A 19,189-nucleotide genomic window follows, 5' to 3' on the forward strand; every position below is an offset into this window, starting at 1 on the left:
TTCTGTCTGTCACCGGGGGAACCGCAAGAATTTACCCCGTCTGCTTATATTATCACACCCTTTAGCCAATGCCAGCTTTATGAGGCAGCCACTCCAAGTGGCCTTGACTCACTGACCTGCAGAGTCCTCAGTAGGCAACAATGCCCCAGAGTTCAAACCTACAAACCCATGCTTATGGGGCGAGATCATGACACCAGAGCCAGACTCATTCATGCTTATGCTGTGCTTCATAATTTGACATTGAGAGGTTGGTTGATATGTATATTTGGCTGTGGTTAAACATTTTGTTGAGTGTGTTGGTTGGATGAATGGAAAGGTTTGCTCAAGCTTTGCTTTAAATGTTTTATCAACAAAGACGGTTGCATCTGGTTATCGCCGTTTCATACTATTAAAGATTTTAAATTGTGGGTAAACCCTTTTTGACAGACACTTAAAATACTTTATTTGGTTAATTCACATACAAAAGATACATCCCATTTTAAAGATCGGTATAAGATTTCTTTCACGATTGTGCCACAGGTAGACTGGTAACATTACTAGACAAGGCACTGAGATTGAGTCCATAATGAGATTGTTTTGTGGGAGACTGAGTCCTGTTTGTCCTTCCTAAGGCACTGTCCAACTCAGAGGAGAATAGTCCAAAGATGGTAGTCTTTGGGCTCGATTCAAGCTGTTTAGCTCTTTAACGGTAACGATCCCGCATTCACGGAGAATGCGTTCATGATAAATGCTTCTTATGTTGGCGCAATCGGAAATGACCTTTACATTTCAGTATTGCTGAACTTCCGCGATACGGATTGAATTGAGCTCTGGATAGTCCCACAGTGCTGCCCTCCACTGGTCAACACATGTACAACATGCTGCAGCACTCCTCACAGCTTTATCAGAGGGAGAGTGAGGACTGTGACGTGTCTCTCTCAGCAGTCCTGGAGCAGGTCATACGGGCCACCCTCTACCACCTGGTGTTTGTCCTCCTCCTGTTAAAACACATTCATATGTCATCAGGAGTTATGGTGTCACCCCCTAGAGCAAAGGTGCTACTTCACCACGTATAGTTCAGTGGCATTCATATTCATGCACATATTTTCTCTCCAGTGGTTGGTATACAAAGAAAATGGGGTGGAGTCACTTACAGGAAGCTCAGATGGAACTGGTTCACTTATGCCTCCGCCCCTGCCATAAGTGGGGTTAACTATGCTAGGGTTGCAGTCTGGAGGTGTCTCGTCCTCATCCTGCAAAAGAGGGCAAAGGTCAATTATCAAGTTTGAGGTCCCCCACGTTTTATTGTACATTTAGCTTCTGGACAAACAGAATAGCAGTAAACAGCTGATTGCCTGCAATGAGACAAAGGGTCATAGTTGAATGATGTCGGAATGTTGTACAACAAACACACCTTAAAGTAGTGGAACTGGAATGGTTTGGTCTTGTGGGTGTAGAAGTGGTAGCCTACGAACCCAGCCCCAGCCATCAGCATGATCAGTAGCACAACTCCAGTCCCCATCCCTGCCTTGTGACCCGCGTGGAGCTGAGGGACCAGTCACAGATAGGGTCAGAGGTCAGACACAGCAGTACACCAATACCTGACCTTACCAACTGATTTAGGATCAGTTCTCACAATTTGAGTCCGTCCTAATCTTAACCATAAACATCTCGTCAGAGATCAATGAGAGAAACTAAATCGAAAATGATGTAATAATCTCACCACTAACCAAGGGGGTGGGGCTTTGAGGGGTCCCTGCAGCACATGGATGATCCCATTGGATGCCAGGATGTCGGGAGTCGACGATGAAGCGGTCGTTGATATAACGTGAGGAACTCTACAGAGAGACCAGGATGGGACACGTTTGAGCTCACTGAGACTACAATCATGAAGTCAAACTCTCTGTTCTATAAAATACACATATGTGGTCTATGAGGCTGGTTAAGTAGCTAATTTTCACATTTCCTCAAACATCTTAGTCCAATCTAGGAGACCCGGTTAAGCAGAGCAACATTTAATACGTTCCTATAACAGGGGGACTGAAAAACAACAGAAAACCTGAGTGTGGTACAGTGAGTGGATGAACAAAGTACAGTAAGCACAGGGCTGATGTGAACAGTACGGTAGCTCCATGTCTCACCAGGGCCTTGGGGTTGAGGAAGTCAGCGATACCCATGACAATGAGGCTTTGGCCCAGCTGGGTGCGGATACAGCTGCCGTTGGTCAGGTCCTTCAGGGCCAAGGCCCAGCCCTCTGAGAGATGGTACTCCATGTCCCTGTGGGTCAGTGTCTGGACAATACAACACAGGAGAGTGTGTATGAGTGGGTGTACATATTTATACATATAAGTCTGAGGAAGGGCTCTATTCAATCAGGATCGCTGAAGCGGTATAGATTGTGTGATTGACATTTAAAGGTAATTTCCGATTGAGCCGACATATGCAGCGTTTACTGTGAATGTAGTCTCCCCTAACGTGGAAAACCATGTGTTTGATGTATCTGATAGCATTCCACTCATTCCGCTCCAGCCATTACCACGAGCCGGTCCTCCCCAATGAAAGTGCCACCAACCTCCTGTGGTTATTATTAACTAAAAAACTAAATATGCTTCTCTGCATCTCTGCTAAAATCTGGGTAAGATATTGAAAGGAATGTGAGTCTTATTCAGTACATTTAGCAATTGCTTGCTTTTCTAAAGTCTACCAACTTTGCCAGCAGGCAGGCCAGCTAAGGAAATTAGACAAGCTAGCTACTCAAGGTTGCTGGAAAATGGCGCGATATCGTACGCCTTGATCCAGAGCATCCCAAACATGCTCAATGGGTGACATGTCTGGTGAGTATGCAGACCATTGAAGAACTGGGACATTTTCAGCTTCCAGGAATTGTGTACAGATCCTTGCGACATGGGACTGTGCATTATCATGCTGAAACATGAGGTGATGGCGGCAGATGAATGGCATGACAATGGGCCTAAGGATCTCATCACGGTATCTCTGTGCATTTAAATTGCCATCCATAAAATGCAATTGTGTTCATTGTCCATAGCTTATGCCTGCCCATACCATAACTCCACCACCACCATGGGGCACTCTGTTGACAACATTGACATCAGGAAACCACTCGCCCACACGACGCCATGTTTGCCATCTGCCCGGTACAGTTGAAACCGGGATTCATCCCTGAAGAGCACACTTCTCCAGCGTGCCAGTAGCCATCAAAAGGTGAGCATTTGCCCACTGAAGTCGGTTACGACGCCAAACTGCAATCAGGTCAAGACCCTGGTGAGGACGACAAGCACAGAGATGAGCTTCCCTGAGACAGTTTCTGACAGTTTGTGCAGAAATGTTTTGGTTGTGCAAACCCACAGTTTCATCAGCTGTCCAGGTGACTGGTGTCAGACGAGGTGAAGAAGCCAGATGTGGAGGTACTGGGCTGGCGTGGTTACGTGTTCTGCGGTTGTGAGGCCGGTTAGACATACTGCCAAATTCTCTAAATAACATTTTTATTTTATTATTATTTTGTATATTTAAACAGGACAAATCTGACATCTCTATGGGCATGATGCCTCTGGTGGTAATGAATGTACAGGGCTGTGTGTGAGCAGCTGTGTGAGACAGTGCCTGCATATGTCCGGTGGTAATGTACAGAGCTGTGTGTGAGACAGTGCACAAATATGTCCGGTTGTGCATAATGCATGTCAGTGTGTGTTCTTGTACCTGGTTCTGGTACAGTCCAGTATTATCGGGTATAAACAGAGTGGACTGGATGGTCAGGTTACTGAGGCGCTTCACAGACTGTTTTCCTGACTCTGACATCTGGGACTATTCAGGATTTGCTGCAGATAAAAACAACACTGGATCAGTAACAAACCATTGTGAGTGAACATACAGTAAATCAAAACCTGAATATCATGATATATCTTTCCACTCTTCCTCTCTGAGGAGGGATGCGAGCGCTTTCCTCCTGTTTTTTTTGTCACACAGCACTCAGCACTGGGATTCAGTGACAGTAGCAGCCAAGTACACGTCTGAACTCGTCGTATCAAAACATTATCTCAGAGTCCCCACAGCTTACTGTGTCACAGAACCATCAAAACATGAGCAAATACGAGAACCCTCTGTTTCAAAGCAAGCCTTTGAAAAGGGAGCATCTGGGGTTAAGTAGGGATTTCAGAAATGATGTTGCCACCACCAAAATGGTTTGTCTTTTCATCTCGAGTTGCTTTCCTCATCAACGAGGCTTGATGACTCATCGATGAGCAGCAGTGAGTGATTGCAGGTTTGGATGCAGTGTGTTGTTTTACTCACCGATGCAGTCTGGTCCCCAGTACCCTGGACAGCAGTGGGGCTCAACCACCTCCTTGTAACACTCATGAGAACAGCCCTTGATAGACAACATCAGACTGGCCATGGGACTCACACGGTACCTACAGAGAGAGAGATGACATATTACTGTGAGATACCTGCTGGAGGGTACGGTGCTACAGTAGTCACAATGCTCTGTACAACATATCTGGTTGTGTCTTATGTTAAGCAGAGACATTAGATATGATATAGATACTACTAAGAGATAGCCCCTTCATCTATTCAATTTCTCCCTCACTCCGTTCCCTATTCTGTCCCCTTCTCCCCCCATATCCCTCTTCCACCCTCATTTACGTCCCATCACTCTCTTCTCTATCTCTCTCCCTCTCCGTCTGTCTCCTTCAGTTCCGTGATTATGCTCTGTAGCTCGTGTCCTGTGGCCACTACGTCCCCCGTGTCTTTGCCGATACAGATGACACCGGTCCAATTGGCTACAGACGTCGTGGAAACATTCTGCCAACACCAATGTATGATCTTCATTTGAGCCAGTTTGCTACAGTAGGAATAATCCTGCAGCAACAGGAAATGTGAATTTAATTAACTGTTATTTTTGTAGGGGTTGATACATTTTCCCTAAGGGAAAATCAAGTCTGAAATTTTTACGTGGAAATTACAAACTTCAGAAGCCTTTTTAAACCTCAAATACACTACATTTTAATATGTCTTAAAATGTCATGTTTAGAATACATCTGTGCCTATCATCGTGGACAGAACCATTGTTCTCCACTGGAACAGATCTACACTAAAGCTAGAGGACACCATACATAGTTTTAAAGTGCTACAGGATTATTACTTGACGTGTCTTGGACATCTGCTGTGCGTATAAGCCTTTACAGACACCATTTTTATCAAATTTGACAGCAAACAAATGATAAGCTTCCAGTGGTTTCAGGAAATGGTAAGCTTGTGTGACCCTTAACCTCCTTCCAACCCCTTCAACCCATAACGTTTTTATCCATGTGTGTCATCTGGCTCTCAGCGGCTGCAAAGGCCAAGGCTCAAAAAGCATTTCTGAAGGCTTAAAGAAAACACTCTGTCCTACTCCTTTGTCACCAGATTTGCTGAGATGACTTCCTGATTAGTCATCCCAGTAAGGGCATCTATCATCCCCAATACAGGATTAGGCGTTTCTGAATAACATAGCAACATTTTTAAAAAGAGGATTTCTTATTTGATTTAGTGGATTGCCTCTGGTAAGTATGGGGGCATGTTCATTAATTTTCTCTAGCAGGTTTGTCTTTGTCCACATTATCATGCATTTGAACTCCAGAGAGCAGCAGAGAGTACAGAATGAGAGCAGTGCTGTAAGGACCTGTAGAGGACATGCTATAAATGCACTGCTCATCGTTGGAGGCTGGTGGAAGGAGCTATAGGAGGACAGGCTCATTATAATGGCTGGAATGGAATAAATTGAATGGTATCAAACACTTCAAACATATGGAAACCAAATGTTTTTCTCCATTCCATTTTTTCCAGTCCAGACAGTTGAATGAGCCCATCCTCCTATAGCTCCGCCCACCAGCCTCCACTGCAGCTCATTTTATAATAAGAAAGATAGTGAGTGAGATATATCTGGAAGAAATACAGAGACAGAGTGGAAAGAGAGAGAAAAATAGAGAGAAGGAAAGTCCGAGAGAGAGATTGAAAGAGAGGGGATACCACTCATTAGGCAGAAAGAGGAATCAAGTCGAAAGTCGAGGAGAGGGAAGAGTGAGTGTTGTGAATCTTAAGTGCGGTGATGTATGCTCTGGATGCCTGCCTTAGGGTTAGAGGGCACTGGCACCAAGAATGCTCCGTCCAGCCAAACTCCTAAGGGTTGAACCCATGCCGACTAGCAGGGGTTGCGATGGACGCCACTGTGAGATTCCGGACACATGAGAACACACAGTCGAGGAAAGACACAGTCTGAAAAGAACATGACACTTGGCTCAGTCTACTATGTTTTTATGCTTGGATGCACAAGTACTTCCCGTGGAAAACATGAAGAAATACATGTCAAATCCAAACAGAGACAAAACATGACTTATGGTCCACATGTGAATGCGTCCAACTCTGTGGGCATAGAGCACATCAGCTTCAAACAATAGTGTCACTGGGTTTTCACTGGGTGCCACTGTGTTTTATTAAGCAGATATTACTATGCTGTCAGGGCTCTCATAGCACCTTTGAAGCAAATCACCCCCTCTGTGATTGGCTAAGAAATAAGACTCAGAGAAAAAATAGTCTGGGGTTGACTTACTGGAATAGGCATTGTTTTCAGCTGTGGATCTCCTGTTGACTCATCCCAGAACAGTATCCATCCATATTCACTCTGTTTTTCATTCTATCGTATATAAACAGACCCGCAAGGCCACAATGTGTAGTGGATTACAGAGATCTACATTGATAGACTGTCTGTTTCTCTGAATGTGTTCACATGGGTTCTAGATTATGTGGCAAAGACCTCCATCTTAGAAACATTTGGTGTATTCATTACGGAAACTGTTTAGAGTTTCTATTTGACAAATTCAGGTAGGTCCCTCCCTGTTTCGTTCTGTTTGCTTACGTTTAAAAAACATTTTACAACAGAGTTGGCGTAATGAATACGCCCCTGGTCTTCATCTGTTTGGTGAAAGTGACATCTTACAAGGCCCAGTTTGTGTTTCCCTCTGTTCTGTTAAAATGAACTCACGAGAAGTCAAACGAGTGCTATGTTCCTCCTCACATACATGTGTCAAACTACGGTCGGCCATAAGGCTTCAAGGGAGACTACAGATGAATCGAAAGGAGGTCTCCATGAATAGTCTGGATTAATTTTAAAAGTTGGAGGGGGGGGGGGGATATTTATTGAGTTATTTTGCTCTCGTGGACAGAGAATAAGTTGAGCATGGCCCAGATATGAGAAAGGAATGAGTGTTGACCTACAGTATGAATCTATTGTCATGTTGACTGAGGCATAGACATACAAGGACACAATTAAGACTGAGAAAATAACTTTTATACCGGATATTATAGCCCTGTGTGCAATCCTGTGTGGCTTAGTTGGTACAGCATGGTGCTTGCAACACCAGGATTGTGGGTTCAATTCCCACAAGAGACCAATGCAAAACTGTATGCACTCACTAAATCAAATGTATTTATAAAGCCCTTCTTACATCAGCTGATATCTCAAATTGCTGTACAGAAACCCAGCCTAAAACCCCAAACAGCAAGCAATGCAGGTGTAGAAGCACGGTGGCTCGGAAAAACTCCCTAGAAAGGCCAAAACCTAGGAAGAAACCTAGAGAGGAACCAGGCTATGAGGGGTGGCCAATCCTCTTCTGGCTGTGCCAGGTGGAGATTATAACAGAACATGGCCAAGATGTTCAAATGTTCATAGATGACTAGCAGGGTCAAATAATAATAATCACAGTGGTTGTCGAGGGTGCAACAGGTCAGCACCTCAGGTGTAAATGTCAGTTGGCTTTTCATAGCCGATCATATAGAGTATCTCTACCGCTCCTGCTGTCTCTAGAGAGTTGAAAACAGCAGGTCTGGGACAGGTAGCACGTCCGGTGAACAGGTCAGGGTTCCATAGCCGCAGGCAGAACAGTTGAAACTGGAGCAGCAGCACGGCCAGGTGGACTGGGGACAGCAAGGAGTCATCAGGCCAGGTAGTCCTAGGGCTCAGGTCCTGAGAGAGAGAGAGAGAGAGAGAGAGAGAGAGAGAGAGAGAGAGAGAGAGAGAGAGAGAGAGAGAGAGAGAGAGAGAGAGAGAGAGAGAGAGAGAGAGAGAGAAAGAAAGAGAGAGAGAGAGAGAGAGAGAGAGAGAGAGAGAGAGAGAGAGAGAGAGAGAGAGAGAGAGAGAGAGAGAGAGAGAGAGAGAGAGAGAGAGAACGCATACTTAAAATTCACGCAGGATAAGACAGGATAAATACTCCAGATATAAAAGACTGACCCTAGCCCCCCGACACATAAACTACTGCAGAATAAATACTGGAGGCTGAGACAGGAAGGGTCGGGAGACACTGTGGCCCCATCCGACGATACCCCCGGACAGTGCCAAACAGGCAGGACATAACCCCACCCACTTTGCCAAAGCACAGCCCCCACACCACTAGACGGATATCTTCAACCACCAACTTACCATCCTGAGACAAGGCCGAGTATAGCCCACAAAGATCTTCGCCACGGCACAACCCAAGGGGGGGGGGGGGCGCCAACCCAGACAGGAAGATCATGTCAGTGACTCAACCCACTCAAGTGACGCACCCCTCCTAGGGACGGCATGGAAGATCACCAGTAAGCCAGTGACTCAGCCCCTGTAATAGGGTTAGAGGCAGAGAATCCCAGTGGAGAGAGGGGAACCGGCCAGGCAGAGACAGCAAGGGCGGTTCGTTGCTCCAGTGCCTTTCTGTTCACCTTCACACTCCTGGGCAAGACTACATTCAATCGTAGGAGTCTTCAATAAAGACTTAAAGGTTGAGACCGAGTCTGCGGCTCTCACATGGGTAGGCAGACCTTTCTATAAATATGGAGCTCTATAGGAGAAAGCCCTGCCTGCCTCCAGCTGTTTGCTAAGAAATTCTGGGGACAGTAATGAGGCCTGCGTCTTGTGACCGTAGCGTACGTGTAGGTATGTACGGCAGGACCAAATCGGAAAGATAGGTAGGAGCAAGCCCATGTAATGCTTTGTAGGTTAGCAGTAAAACCTTGAAATCAGCCCTTGCCTTAACAGGAAGCCAGTGTAGAGAGGCTAGCACTGGAGTAATATAATTTTTTTTTTTGTTCTAGTCAAGATTCTAGCAGCCGTGTTTAGCACTAACTGAAGTTTATTTAGTGCTTTATCCAGGTAGCCGGAAAGTAGAGCATTGCAGTAGTCTAACCTAGAAGTGACAAAAGCATGGATCAATTTTTCTGCATCACTACTGTAAATTGCTCTGGATAAGAGTGCCTACTAAAATGTAATTGTGTCCTCAGTATCTCACTTTATGGACTAATTTAACTGAAAAAGGACAGCGAGATGTAAGACATACGTAATCCTCCATTTATTTTGTAACTGGAGCACCTGATTCCTGAAAGCAGTCCTCAAAACAAAAACATGACTGAAAAGCCTTGAGGTCAAAGCGCTTCGGGCACACGTCAACTGCTCTCCTCTCCTCCATCTCGTCCCACTTTCTTTAGGGGTTTCCCCCTTTCCTCTCACCAATAAGTCATAGTGCTGGAAGCTTCAGGGAAATGTAAGGATCAGTATCGTTAGACTTTTAAAGGCTCTTTAAGAGAAAGCACTCGCGGTATTTAGCATAGCATCGTCACTTCTCACATAGCACAGCCTCTCATTCAGGAGAGAGAGAGAGAGAGAACAAGAGAGAGAGAATGAAAGCGAGAGAGAGAGAGAGAGAGGTGGACAGAGGTAAAGGAATAGAGGGACTGAAAATGGGAAGAGTGAGAGAGGAAACGAAAGGAGAGAGAGGAAGAGAAGGAATAGGCTTAAATTCTTAGAGACAGCAAGAGGAATGCTCAGAAACCAACTCATCTCCACGGTTCTGCTGCCAGTGGGTCTACTGAGAACAAACTGCTTCATTCAATTGATGCATTCCTTCATTTATAGCTGGTTTCGGATCCAACAAGACACACGCAAACACAGGAAAGAGAAAAAGTTGATTGGACAGCAAAAGGATAACAAAGGACCTTAGTAATACAATGATGACAAACAGAACACCAACACATTAAATGGTACAGCTTGACAAACACATGCTGTATGTCTGAGAGCATTGGATGGGCTTGAATCTTAAGACACTCATCGTGTGATACAGCATAATTTAATATTTACAAAATGTAAACAATTCACAAAAATATGACGTCATCTGACATATTCTCAATTAAAGCACCCGTAGCTTCACTCTGGCCTGAATTTTGCAATCTGAATAGTACAAAACAAATATTTTAGATTTCAAGAAATCTTTCCAAAATATCTCAAATAAAAATGTCATGGTACCATATATTTTTGAAGTCATTAACAGTTTATTCCAAAAATACAAAGCATTTGAATGATTATTTCAAGACTTATTTCTATGCATAGATACTGCAAGCTTTCCAACAAGAATAAGCCTAATCTATCCACCGTCAATCACCATAAAGCCATGGGTCTGTCCTTACTCGCTAGCCTGTAAGAGAGCCCTAGAAATGACACCAAAGATGGCAACCTCTGACGGTCTCCCAATCCCTGTACTGTCTATAGCTCTAGCCTGCAGTTGTCTATATGAGACTTCGTTCTGATCTGGAAATGTACTGACACTGTTTGCTGCATCTACTCCGCGTTCCTTTAAAAAGCAGTTGCGGCCCTGCAGGACTGGGATGCCGCCCCCCTACAGGCACTTTTTGGTCCCTTTCTTCTCCTCTTACACATCATTCACCGGGTTCATTTGAATACTTGAAGAGTTTTAACTTCCATCAAAGTTCAGTTTGTTTTTATCATTGAGTTTTGTGGCTCATTTCTACTCTGAGTAAATAATGAAGATGGCCATGTTTGGTAGTCAGAGTGTGTGGATCCTCAAGCCTCTGAAACACTGTGGAACTCCAGTCCCATTGGATAGCCTCCTACAAGGCTGGGCCCTGATAGGCCAATCAAAGTCAACTATTATCCACTGTCTTTGTTCACCTCTGATGGTGTGGTGTATAAATACTGTCTTCCTGAGAGTTGAGATGGAGGGTTGTTGATGCGGCGCCCCCCCCCCCCCCCCCCCCCCCCTTGTCCATGGGAGAGAGGAATGATGGGGGGAGTCTTTTAGTTTCTCATTGGGGACAGTGTGAGTGTGTTTGTGTTTGTGTGTGTGCCATCACCTGCCTCCCTCTCCCTATTTACACGTGTGCATGTCATTCATGCTCTCACACTTCTGACACCTCACATAGCAACACCACATAAACTTACACTCGCACCTCTCTATGTGGCGAACCACGTGTGTATTATACCCCCGACCGCAGCAGAGCAGGTTACACCCGTCGGGGCCGGCCGAAGTGCGGTTACACTGGCGCCCTCTAGTGCCCGCCACGCCCCAGCGCCGGTCCTCCAGACAGTAGTTAGGAGACTTGTTGAGGAAGATAAGTTCTTCCTTCCCGATGGGCACGCGACGCTGGTCCTTCTCCTTCCTCCTCACCTTCCTCTTCGAGCGGTCCAGCACCTGCACGCTTCCCTCGTAGCGCTCCTTCAGGAAGTTGCCCACGCGCTCGAACGACGCCATGGTGCGCCAGCACGTCTTGACGGCGCACGAGCCCGACACGCCGTGGCAACGGCAGTCGGTGGCCATTGTCTTGGCGACAGCCTGAAAAAGCGAAAGATGGAGAGGATGCTGTTAGGAATTACAACAGACTTACAACACTGTAAATGTTACGACAGACTAGATACCAGAACTCTGTTTGATAGAGACTGCCTTTTGTTTACACAAACGCTGTGGGAATGTTTTGATCAAAATCATGATCTATTGTTCTGAATGCTGGATCTTGGACTGGGACTGTAACGTGAGTCCTGAGGTTTGTGCATTCTACTTCTAACTCTGACACAATAGACTCCCTGGGCGCTGTGTACAACTGGAACAAAAGCTAAACTGTCCTTCACAGTTTAAACTGAGAGATTGAGGAGACATTTTCTCATGACCACAAACCCCAGGGCTTTTCCATTGGATTTAGGATGACCCCAGAAGAGCCAATGAATTTCACCTCTTTTTCACCTCTTCTCCCACTCCCTCTTCCCAGTCGGTTCAGTTTAGTTGGAAAGGCAGTGTGTGTGCGTGTGTGTGTGTTACAGTAAACAGATACACTGCTACCATTGTGTCCACATCCCTCTCCAGTAGTGAAGCCCTCTCCTCTTGACAGTGGCTAGTAGATAAGAATCAAATCAAGTTTATTTTATATAGCCCTTCGTACATCAGCTAATATCTCGAAGTGCTGTACAGAAACCCAGCCTAAAACCCCAAACAGCAAGCAATGCAGGTGTAGAAGCACGGTGGCTAGGAAAAACTCTCTAGAAAGGCCAAAACCTAGTAAGAAACCTAGAGAGGAACCAGGCTATGAGGGGTGGCCAGTCCTCTTCTGGCTGTGCCAGGTGGAGATTATAACAGAACATGGCCAAGATGTTCAAATGTTCATAAATGACCAGCATGGTCAAATAATAATCAGGAGTAAATGTCAGTTGGCTTTTCATAGCCGATCATTAAGAGTATCTCTACCGCTCCTGAGAGACCCAGTAAGTGTGTCTTAGTGAATGCCATTTAATGGTCACGCGCATGCCCCGCCCACCTGAGGATCTTTTTCAGCTATCTATTGCTAGTGTTTGAAGGGTGCATAATCCTCTTGTCCGGATTGATTGCTTTCATTTTACTCCTGCTTCACACTCTTGCTTGTGCCTGACGTTTTTTCCCCCGTTAACGTTACGACAGTGGAAATGGTTGTAATGACCTGTAAAACACACTCCGGTAATGGCTGAAATGGGCTCCATGGCAGTAGCATAAAGTACTGAAGTAGTACTCGTTACATTTTAAATGCTTAGCAGGACAGGAAAATGGTCCAATTAACATACTTATCAAGACAATACGTGGTCATCCCTACTGCCTCTGATCTGGCGGTCTCACTCAACACAAATGCATCGTTTGTAAATTATGTCTGAGTGTTGGAGTGTGCCCCTGGCTATCCGTACATTTTCAAACCAAGAAAATGGTGCCGTTTGCTTTGCTTAATATAAGGAATATGAAACGATTTATACTTTTACTCTTGATACATAGGAATATTTATCAATTACATTTACTTTTGATACTTAAGTATATTTAGGACCAAATACTTTTAGACTTTTACCCAAGTAGTATTTTACTGGATGACTTTCACTTTTACTTGAGTAACATTCTATTAAGGTATCTATACTTTTACTTGAGTAACATTCTATTAAGGTATCTATACTTTTACTTGAGTAACATTCTATTAAGGTATCTATACTTTTACTTGAGTATGACAATTGGGTACTTTTTCCACCACTGCTTATGGGATACATTGTTATACAGTTGAATATATAACAACACTAAAGCTTTGTCTGGGATTTAACGCACGTCTCGACACGCACTGTACATAACAAGATAGACAAGAAAGATAACTTTATTTTGATGGGTGTTCATTTTTGGTGGAATTAAAAAAACAAATCATTTAATACAGTTGAAATGTTTACAAAATAGATGCGCTGAAATGAAAGCAACTCCCGAATATGAACACTCGGATTATAGTGATGTCTGATCTCACAAACAATGTAAAGTACGTTTAGATAGGCGTAATCTAGAGCCAAGCGTGTTGACATTTTTTATCCGTGGGTATCCTGCACACTTGTTGAATTATGCAAGAGTGTGTGACATTAACAGTAATTAATTAGGCAGTCTAGGCAGGGCAGGTGAGTGCAGGTAGGGTATACAGAGAAAGTGTTGGGTGGTTACGGCCCTCTTCCACTCCGTTATGTTAATGTATTCATTTATACAGCCTGTGTATTTATATTTAAAAAATACCTGATACACTAATAGAATGTATAGAGTGCCTTCAGAAAGTATTCACAGACCCTTGCCTTTTTCCACATTTGGTTGTGTTACAGCCTTAATTTAAAATTGATACCATTTTGATTTTTTTGTCACTGATATAAACACAATACCCTTTAATTTGACAAATTAATAAAAAATGAGAAGCTGAAATGTCTTGAGTCAATAAGTATTCAACCCCTTTCTTATGGCAAGCCTAAACATTTCATAGAATAAGTTGCATTGACTCAATAATGGTGTTCAACGTTATTTTGTAATGACTACCCCATACATTCAATTGTCTGTAAGGTCCCTCAATCGAGCAGGGAATTTCAAGCACAGATTCAACGACAAAGACAAGGGATGCTTTCCAATGCCTCGCAAAAAAAGAGCACCTATTGGTAGATTTAAAAAATGGATAATTAAAGCTCACATTGAATATCCCTTTGAGCATGGTGAAGTTATTCATTACACTTGGGTGGTGTATCAATACACCCAGTCACTACCTTCCTAACTCTGTTGCCGGAGAGGGATGAAACCGCGCAGGGATTTCACCTTGAGGCCGATGGTGATTTTAAACCAGTTACAAAATGAAATGTGGGAAATAAATACATTTTCTGTCCTGAATACAAGGCATTATGTTTGGTGGTGGTCATGTTATGGGTATGCTTGTCATCGGCAAGGACTAGGGAGATTTTTAGGATTAAAAAGGAAAGGAATAGAGCTAAGCACAGGCAAAGTCCTAGAGGAAAACCTGGTTCAGGTTGCTTTCCAACAGACACAAATCCACCTTACAGCAGGACAATAACCTAAAACGCAAGGCCAAATATACACTGGAGTTACTTACCAGGACAACATTGAGCGTTCCTGAGTGGCCTATACCTAAATCTCCCACCAAAATCCCTGAACTCCATTCATTATTTGTCTGTGCCAGTAAAATGTTGTATATGCTATAATTAAGTCAATATCCGATGGATTATAACATTTCAAAAAGTTTGGAGTATCTTCATCCATTGTTCAGCTGTTGCATTTATTAGAATTGTTTTTAAAACCTTTTAACAATGTTGATGACCATTGCTACAATTTAGATGGCCTGGTGTCTGCTTGAACTTTCATTAGTCACGCTGTCACTCATTAACTCACATTATCGAGGATGTTACACTTTCTTTCCCCTCTCTCCTTCTGTCCCGTCTGAGCATCCCCCTCTCACACTGACCTTCTTATTCTCCCTTCCCTTTACTCTGATTACTACAATCTATCTGCTTTTCTCCGAATATCGTTCCCGCTCTCTCTAACGCACACACACACACACACACACACACACACACACACACACACACACACACACACACTTACTTCCTAGAACGTCTCCTGAGAGTACTTTTAACAGTGTGTGATGAATTCTATTAACCACTGAATGGTTTGGTCCTAACTCCTCTCCAACCCCATATGGTGAACGAAACCCATAACTATAATAGCTACAGTAGGATTCCTTTCACGGTGCTAGATTAGTACTGTCATATCAGTCATTCATTCAGACACAATGAACTCTACACCTGCTAGAGACTTGACTACTAGAGTTATAGCTCCCATGAGCCCTATTCAGCTTTTACATACTTCCCAGAGTACCCGAAACAACTGTGTTCACTATACAATACTGTCTCTCTCTAGCTAGGTTGTGGATGTGTGTGTTTTGTTCTAGGGTGTATTGTGTCTAATCTAACTTCATTGCTGTGCTGTTTTTTTGTTCTGTACACTGTCTGTGTGTTGTACATGCTCTGTAAGTGTTCTTCGCCCTCAGAGTGGGTATGTGTGTGGGTTGGGTCTGTGTGTGTCGCGTCTCACCTGTCTCCCGGCTTCACTGTTGTGCTCGTTCATGGTGAGCAGTGCATCCCCTCCCCTGGCTGAGGACATATTCTTCACTGCATTATCTATGAACTTCCTGCTGAACCATGTACCGTACTGGATATGGTCTGAGCAGCCGCCCCAGTGCCACCCTTCGCTGGGCGAGCCTGTGCCCTGCAGGCTGGTGTCACAGCCGCACTCTGTCATGTTGCCCGCACTGCAGGAGCGCGTCACTGCCTGGACCAGCCCAGCCGCCATCACCGCGTGGATAAACGCTGTCTCCTTGGTCCCTGTCAGAGTCAATGGAAAGAGGTTGTCGGAAGGGCAAATGTACGCATGGATGATTGCGTAACAGTGGCCGTGGATCTCTAAAGCATGCAATGGGTGGATTCTGAAAAGATTCCACTGCCAGAGCTTTCAGCCAGTAACATTTCAGACAGAGGAAGATGGCACAATTCTAGCATTAGAACTTCCGTGTATCTCAGTAGCACGGGCCTAGATATCCATACAACTTCCATCCATTGTAGTCGTGTAATACATCTTAGCTCTGGAGGGATACATGTGAGATGTGAGTTGAGCAGACACATAGCCCCATGGGAACTGTCCTGCTCTGTGTGGGGGGGTGGGGTTACACTTCACAGGTTAGGGGCCACAGTAGGCCCTGAGTGAGGACAGACAGCTCTGGCTCAGAGAGAGACTTAGAACATGTTGGTTTGATGATAACAGTGTAGCATGGATCAAACCGGTATCACAGTTACTTGTAAGGCCATCTGGAAAGCTGACCGCCGGACAGAAACATTAGATTGTCCTGTAATGAACGAAGGCTGAAATTTTTTTAACCCAGGTGAATGTTAAAGGGGGTAGCCTACTAATATGTATAGCTTATGGAATGGGCTTGATAGACAAAACTCTAAAATATGCAGAATCGTCTGGATGGAACAGAAACATAATGACACCTGGTGACATCAATTGTAATGATTCAGAGAGTGCAGCTTCTAAGAATGACATGGTGTTTAAAGGTCATACATAGTCTATCTTTGCTGTCAATCAAGGATAAAACGTAAATCAAAGGTCCAAGCCACAAGTTGACCCAAAAGCCTTTCCAGTTATGTAGGTTATCTGTGCTGCATTATATTATAAACATTTCTTGCTGCGCCCTAACCCAATAAGAACATTGTCTCCGAGTCTGATTAGATCAAGTTCCCACTTTTAGAACACGAAGACAAGACATCTGTGGTCAAACATCAGAGCATACGTTTTTACAGTTGATTGTACGAGTCCGGACATAGGCTAAATCTATGCATTTCCATCCCATTGTATTATGCATAGGCCTAAATCAACATCATCTATATGGTCCGTTTTTTCTCCGATGTTTTGCGTCTGGGTTGAGTGAAGGAAGTTGATAGATGGCATGTGACAGGGTGCAACAAGGAGAGAGAGGAATTTGGAAGAATGAGTTTCATGTGAAAATAAAATGTTGATAGCTAAATCATGCGCTGACTCTTAACCATCTTTGAAATCTGCATGGAAACAGATTTCTGGAACGATATCTCTAAAAACAAAGAAACGGTGTTCTTATGTTACATGTCGACCATGAATCTCCTAATTAGGATAATCCCGGCTGGTTTAGGACCAGAGGGGAGCAGGAGTTCTCTGTTCAAAGACCACACTTGACCGTGGATAAATGCTGTGTTTGGACGGTTAAACCGAAACAGATGTGCGCACATGTTCTCGCTCTCTCTCTCTCTCGCCCCATAGGGCATACAGCTGCTCGAGTCGGCAAATCAAATCACGTTCCCTCCCTGGACAACATTAAACATTTTCATGACTCAAACCAAACCGATCACGAGTAAAGAGTTATGGAAAATGGAAGACGTGCTTCTTTTTGACGCACTATCAAACAGAAAGACAATTGAGGGACTGTTTTTATATAGCAATTGCCTTAAACGGTCAAATACCAAATGATGTGGGCACACATATTAAATACTGGATTATGGAATACAACCACTATAATGCACCCAAAATATAGTCTCATTTTCCAAATTAAACCCAATGAAAAAGAACATTATCAATAGCCCAGAAAAGTACACACTTTTTTTCCGAGCGGGGCACAAAGCACCCTATTGTTTTATGTCTATTAAAACGAGTATTTAAACCGCCTGTCCTTACCACTGGTTAGCTCGTAGCCGAACACAGAGAGCTCTTTGCTGGTAGAACAGTTCCACCGCTCGTGCTCGAACTGCGTCTGGCACTCCGCGATGCCGATGCGCGCGCCGTCCTTGATGCTTGGCAGGAGATGGGGCTTTCTCTTGCACAGGTCCTTCTGCTTGTGCGTCAGCGGGAGATTGGCGCAGCCCAGCTTCTCCGGTACTCCCACGGAGGTTATTCCCAACCACCTGAGACACAAAGCAAGCAGAGGCGACAGACAGTACGTTACTTTCTAAACCACATTCATCCCCAAACGGAATCGTATTTCATGCGTAAACAAAACAGTGCAATTTGACAAAAAGCCAAGCTTAATCACAAGCAATGAAATATACTTACATCCAACTGGCTCGACAGCAGACAGGATACAGTGAAAACAGTAAGAGAAACAGAAAGCAGATCTGATGTACTCCACAGCCGCTTCTTCTGTCCATGGCCACCTCATTTACAGAAGCCGACTTGACCCCCGGGCACTGGGGAAGGGTATGTCCATGGAGCGCTGGATCGGTACTGGGTTCTGTCTCATGCTAGCCCCACAGCATAGGACCCTAACAGAAATAATCCTCAATCCGTGGTTATCTCGAGCAATTCAGTAAAAACATCCACGGGGAGAGAGAGAGGACGCGGGCGGAATGGTGTGGCTCGGCGGCTAGTAGTAGCCTACAGTTGGATGGGTGATGAAATAAGTTCCTGACGTTGTTCCCCAAAACGCAGACAAACAGTTTTATCCTGGACTGGGAGAACCCACACCGAGCGCCTCTAAAAAGCGCGTTCCCAGGCTCGGATTGGCGCACCCGTGGATTCATATTCAGCAGACGCGCATGTCCTACGCGCTAATTGGACGGACGCGCAAAGAAAAAACGCATGCCACGGATGGCACTGAGAGGAACTGAGCAAAACGTTTGGCATGTGAGAAGGTGGGGTTCCACTAGATAGCACATCCAAAGTCCAAATTGGCTATAGCCATTTACGATTTTTACATCGTAAAAATGTATGAAAACCAAATACTTCTTGGTCTTAATTTGAGGTTGGGGTTAGGAATAATGTTATCAATGTGATTAAGGTTAACGTTAGGTTTAAAATCAAAAGTTAAGAAGATCAATTGTAGAAATGGGCGGGGTTTATGACTTTGTGGCTGTGGTAACTAGTAACGACCGAGAAGGTGGAAGGAAGAATAAAAGCCAGCAGAAGACTTCTTTATAATGGTCACTTCACTCAAGCGCTGTAAACCTAATCATGTCAGGCGAAAATCATTTCCCTCCGAAAAATTCCTTGATACGAAACCTTGAGTG

The 19,189-nt window shown here is 44.4% G+C and overlaps 1 protein-coding gene across 1 annotated transcript; it reads right to left on the reverse strand.

The window, feature by feature from the left end:
* Positions 1-9,326: 9,326 nt before the first annotated feature.
* Positions 9,327-18,726, reverse strand: LOC139565877 (protein Wnt-16-like). Its single transcript, XM_071386507.1, has 4 exons — positions 18,237-18,726; positions 17,862-18,088; positions 15,693-15,982; positions 9,327-11,624 (listed from the first exon to the last, which is right to left on the reverse strand). The coding sequence occupies exons 1-4, from the start codon at positions 18,329-18,331 to the stop codon at positions 11,160-11,162; spliced, it is 1,077 nt and encodes a 358-aa protein (XP_071242608.1). The 5' UTR covers positions 18,332-18,726; the 3' UTR covers positions 9,327-11,159.
* Between the last annotated feature and the right edge of the window lie 463 nt (positions 18,727-19,189).

Source organism: Salvelinus alpinus, chromosome 37, assembly GCF_045679555.1.
Source record: "Salvelinus alpinus chromosome 37, SLU_Salpinus.1, whole genome shotgun sequence".
NCBI classification, from domain to species: domain Eukaryota; kingdom Metazoa; phylum Chordata; class Actinopteri; order Salmoniformes; family Salmonidae; genus Salvelinus; species Salvelinus alpinus.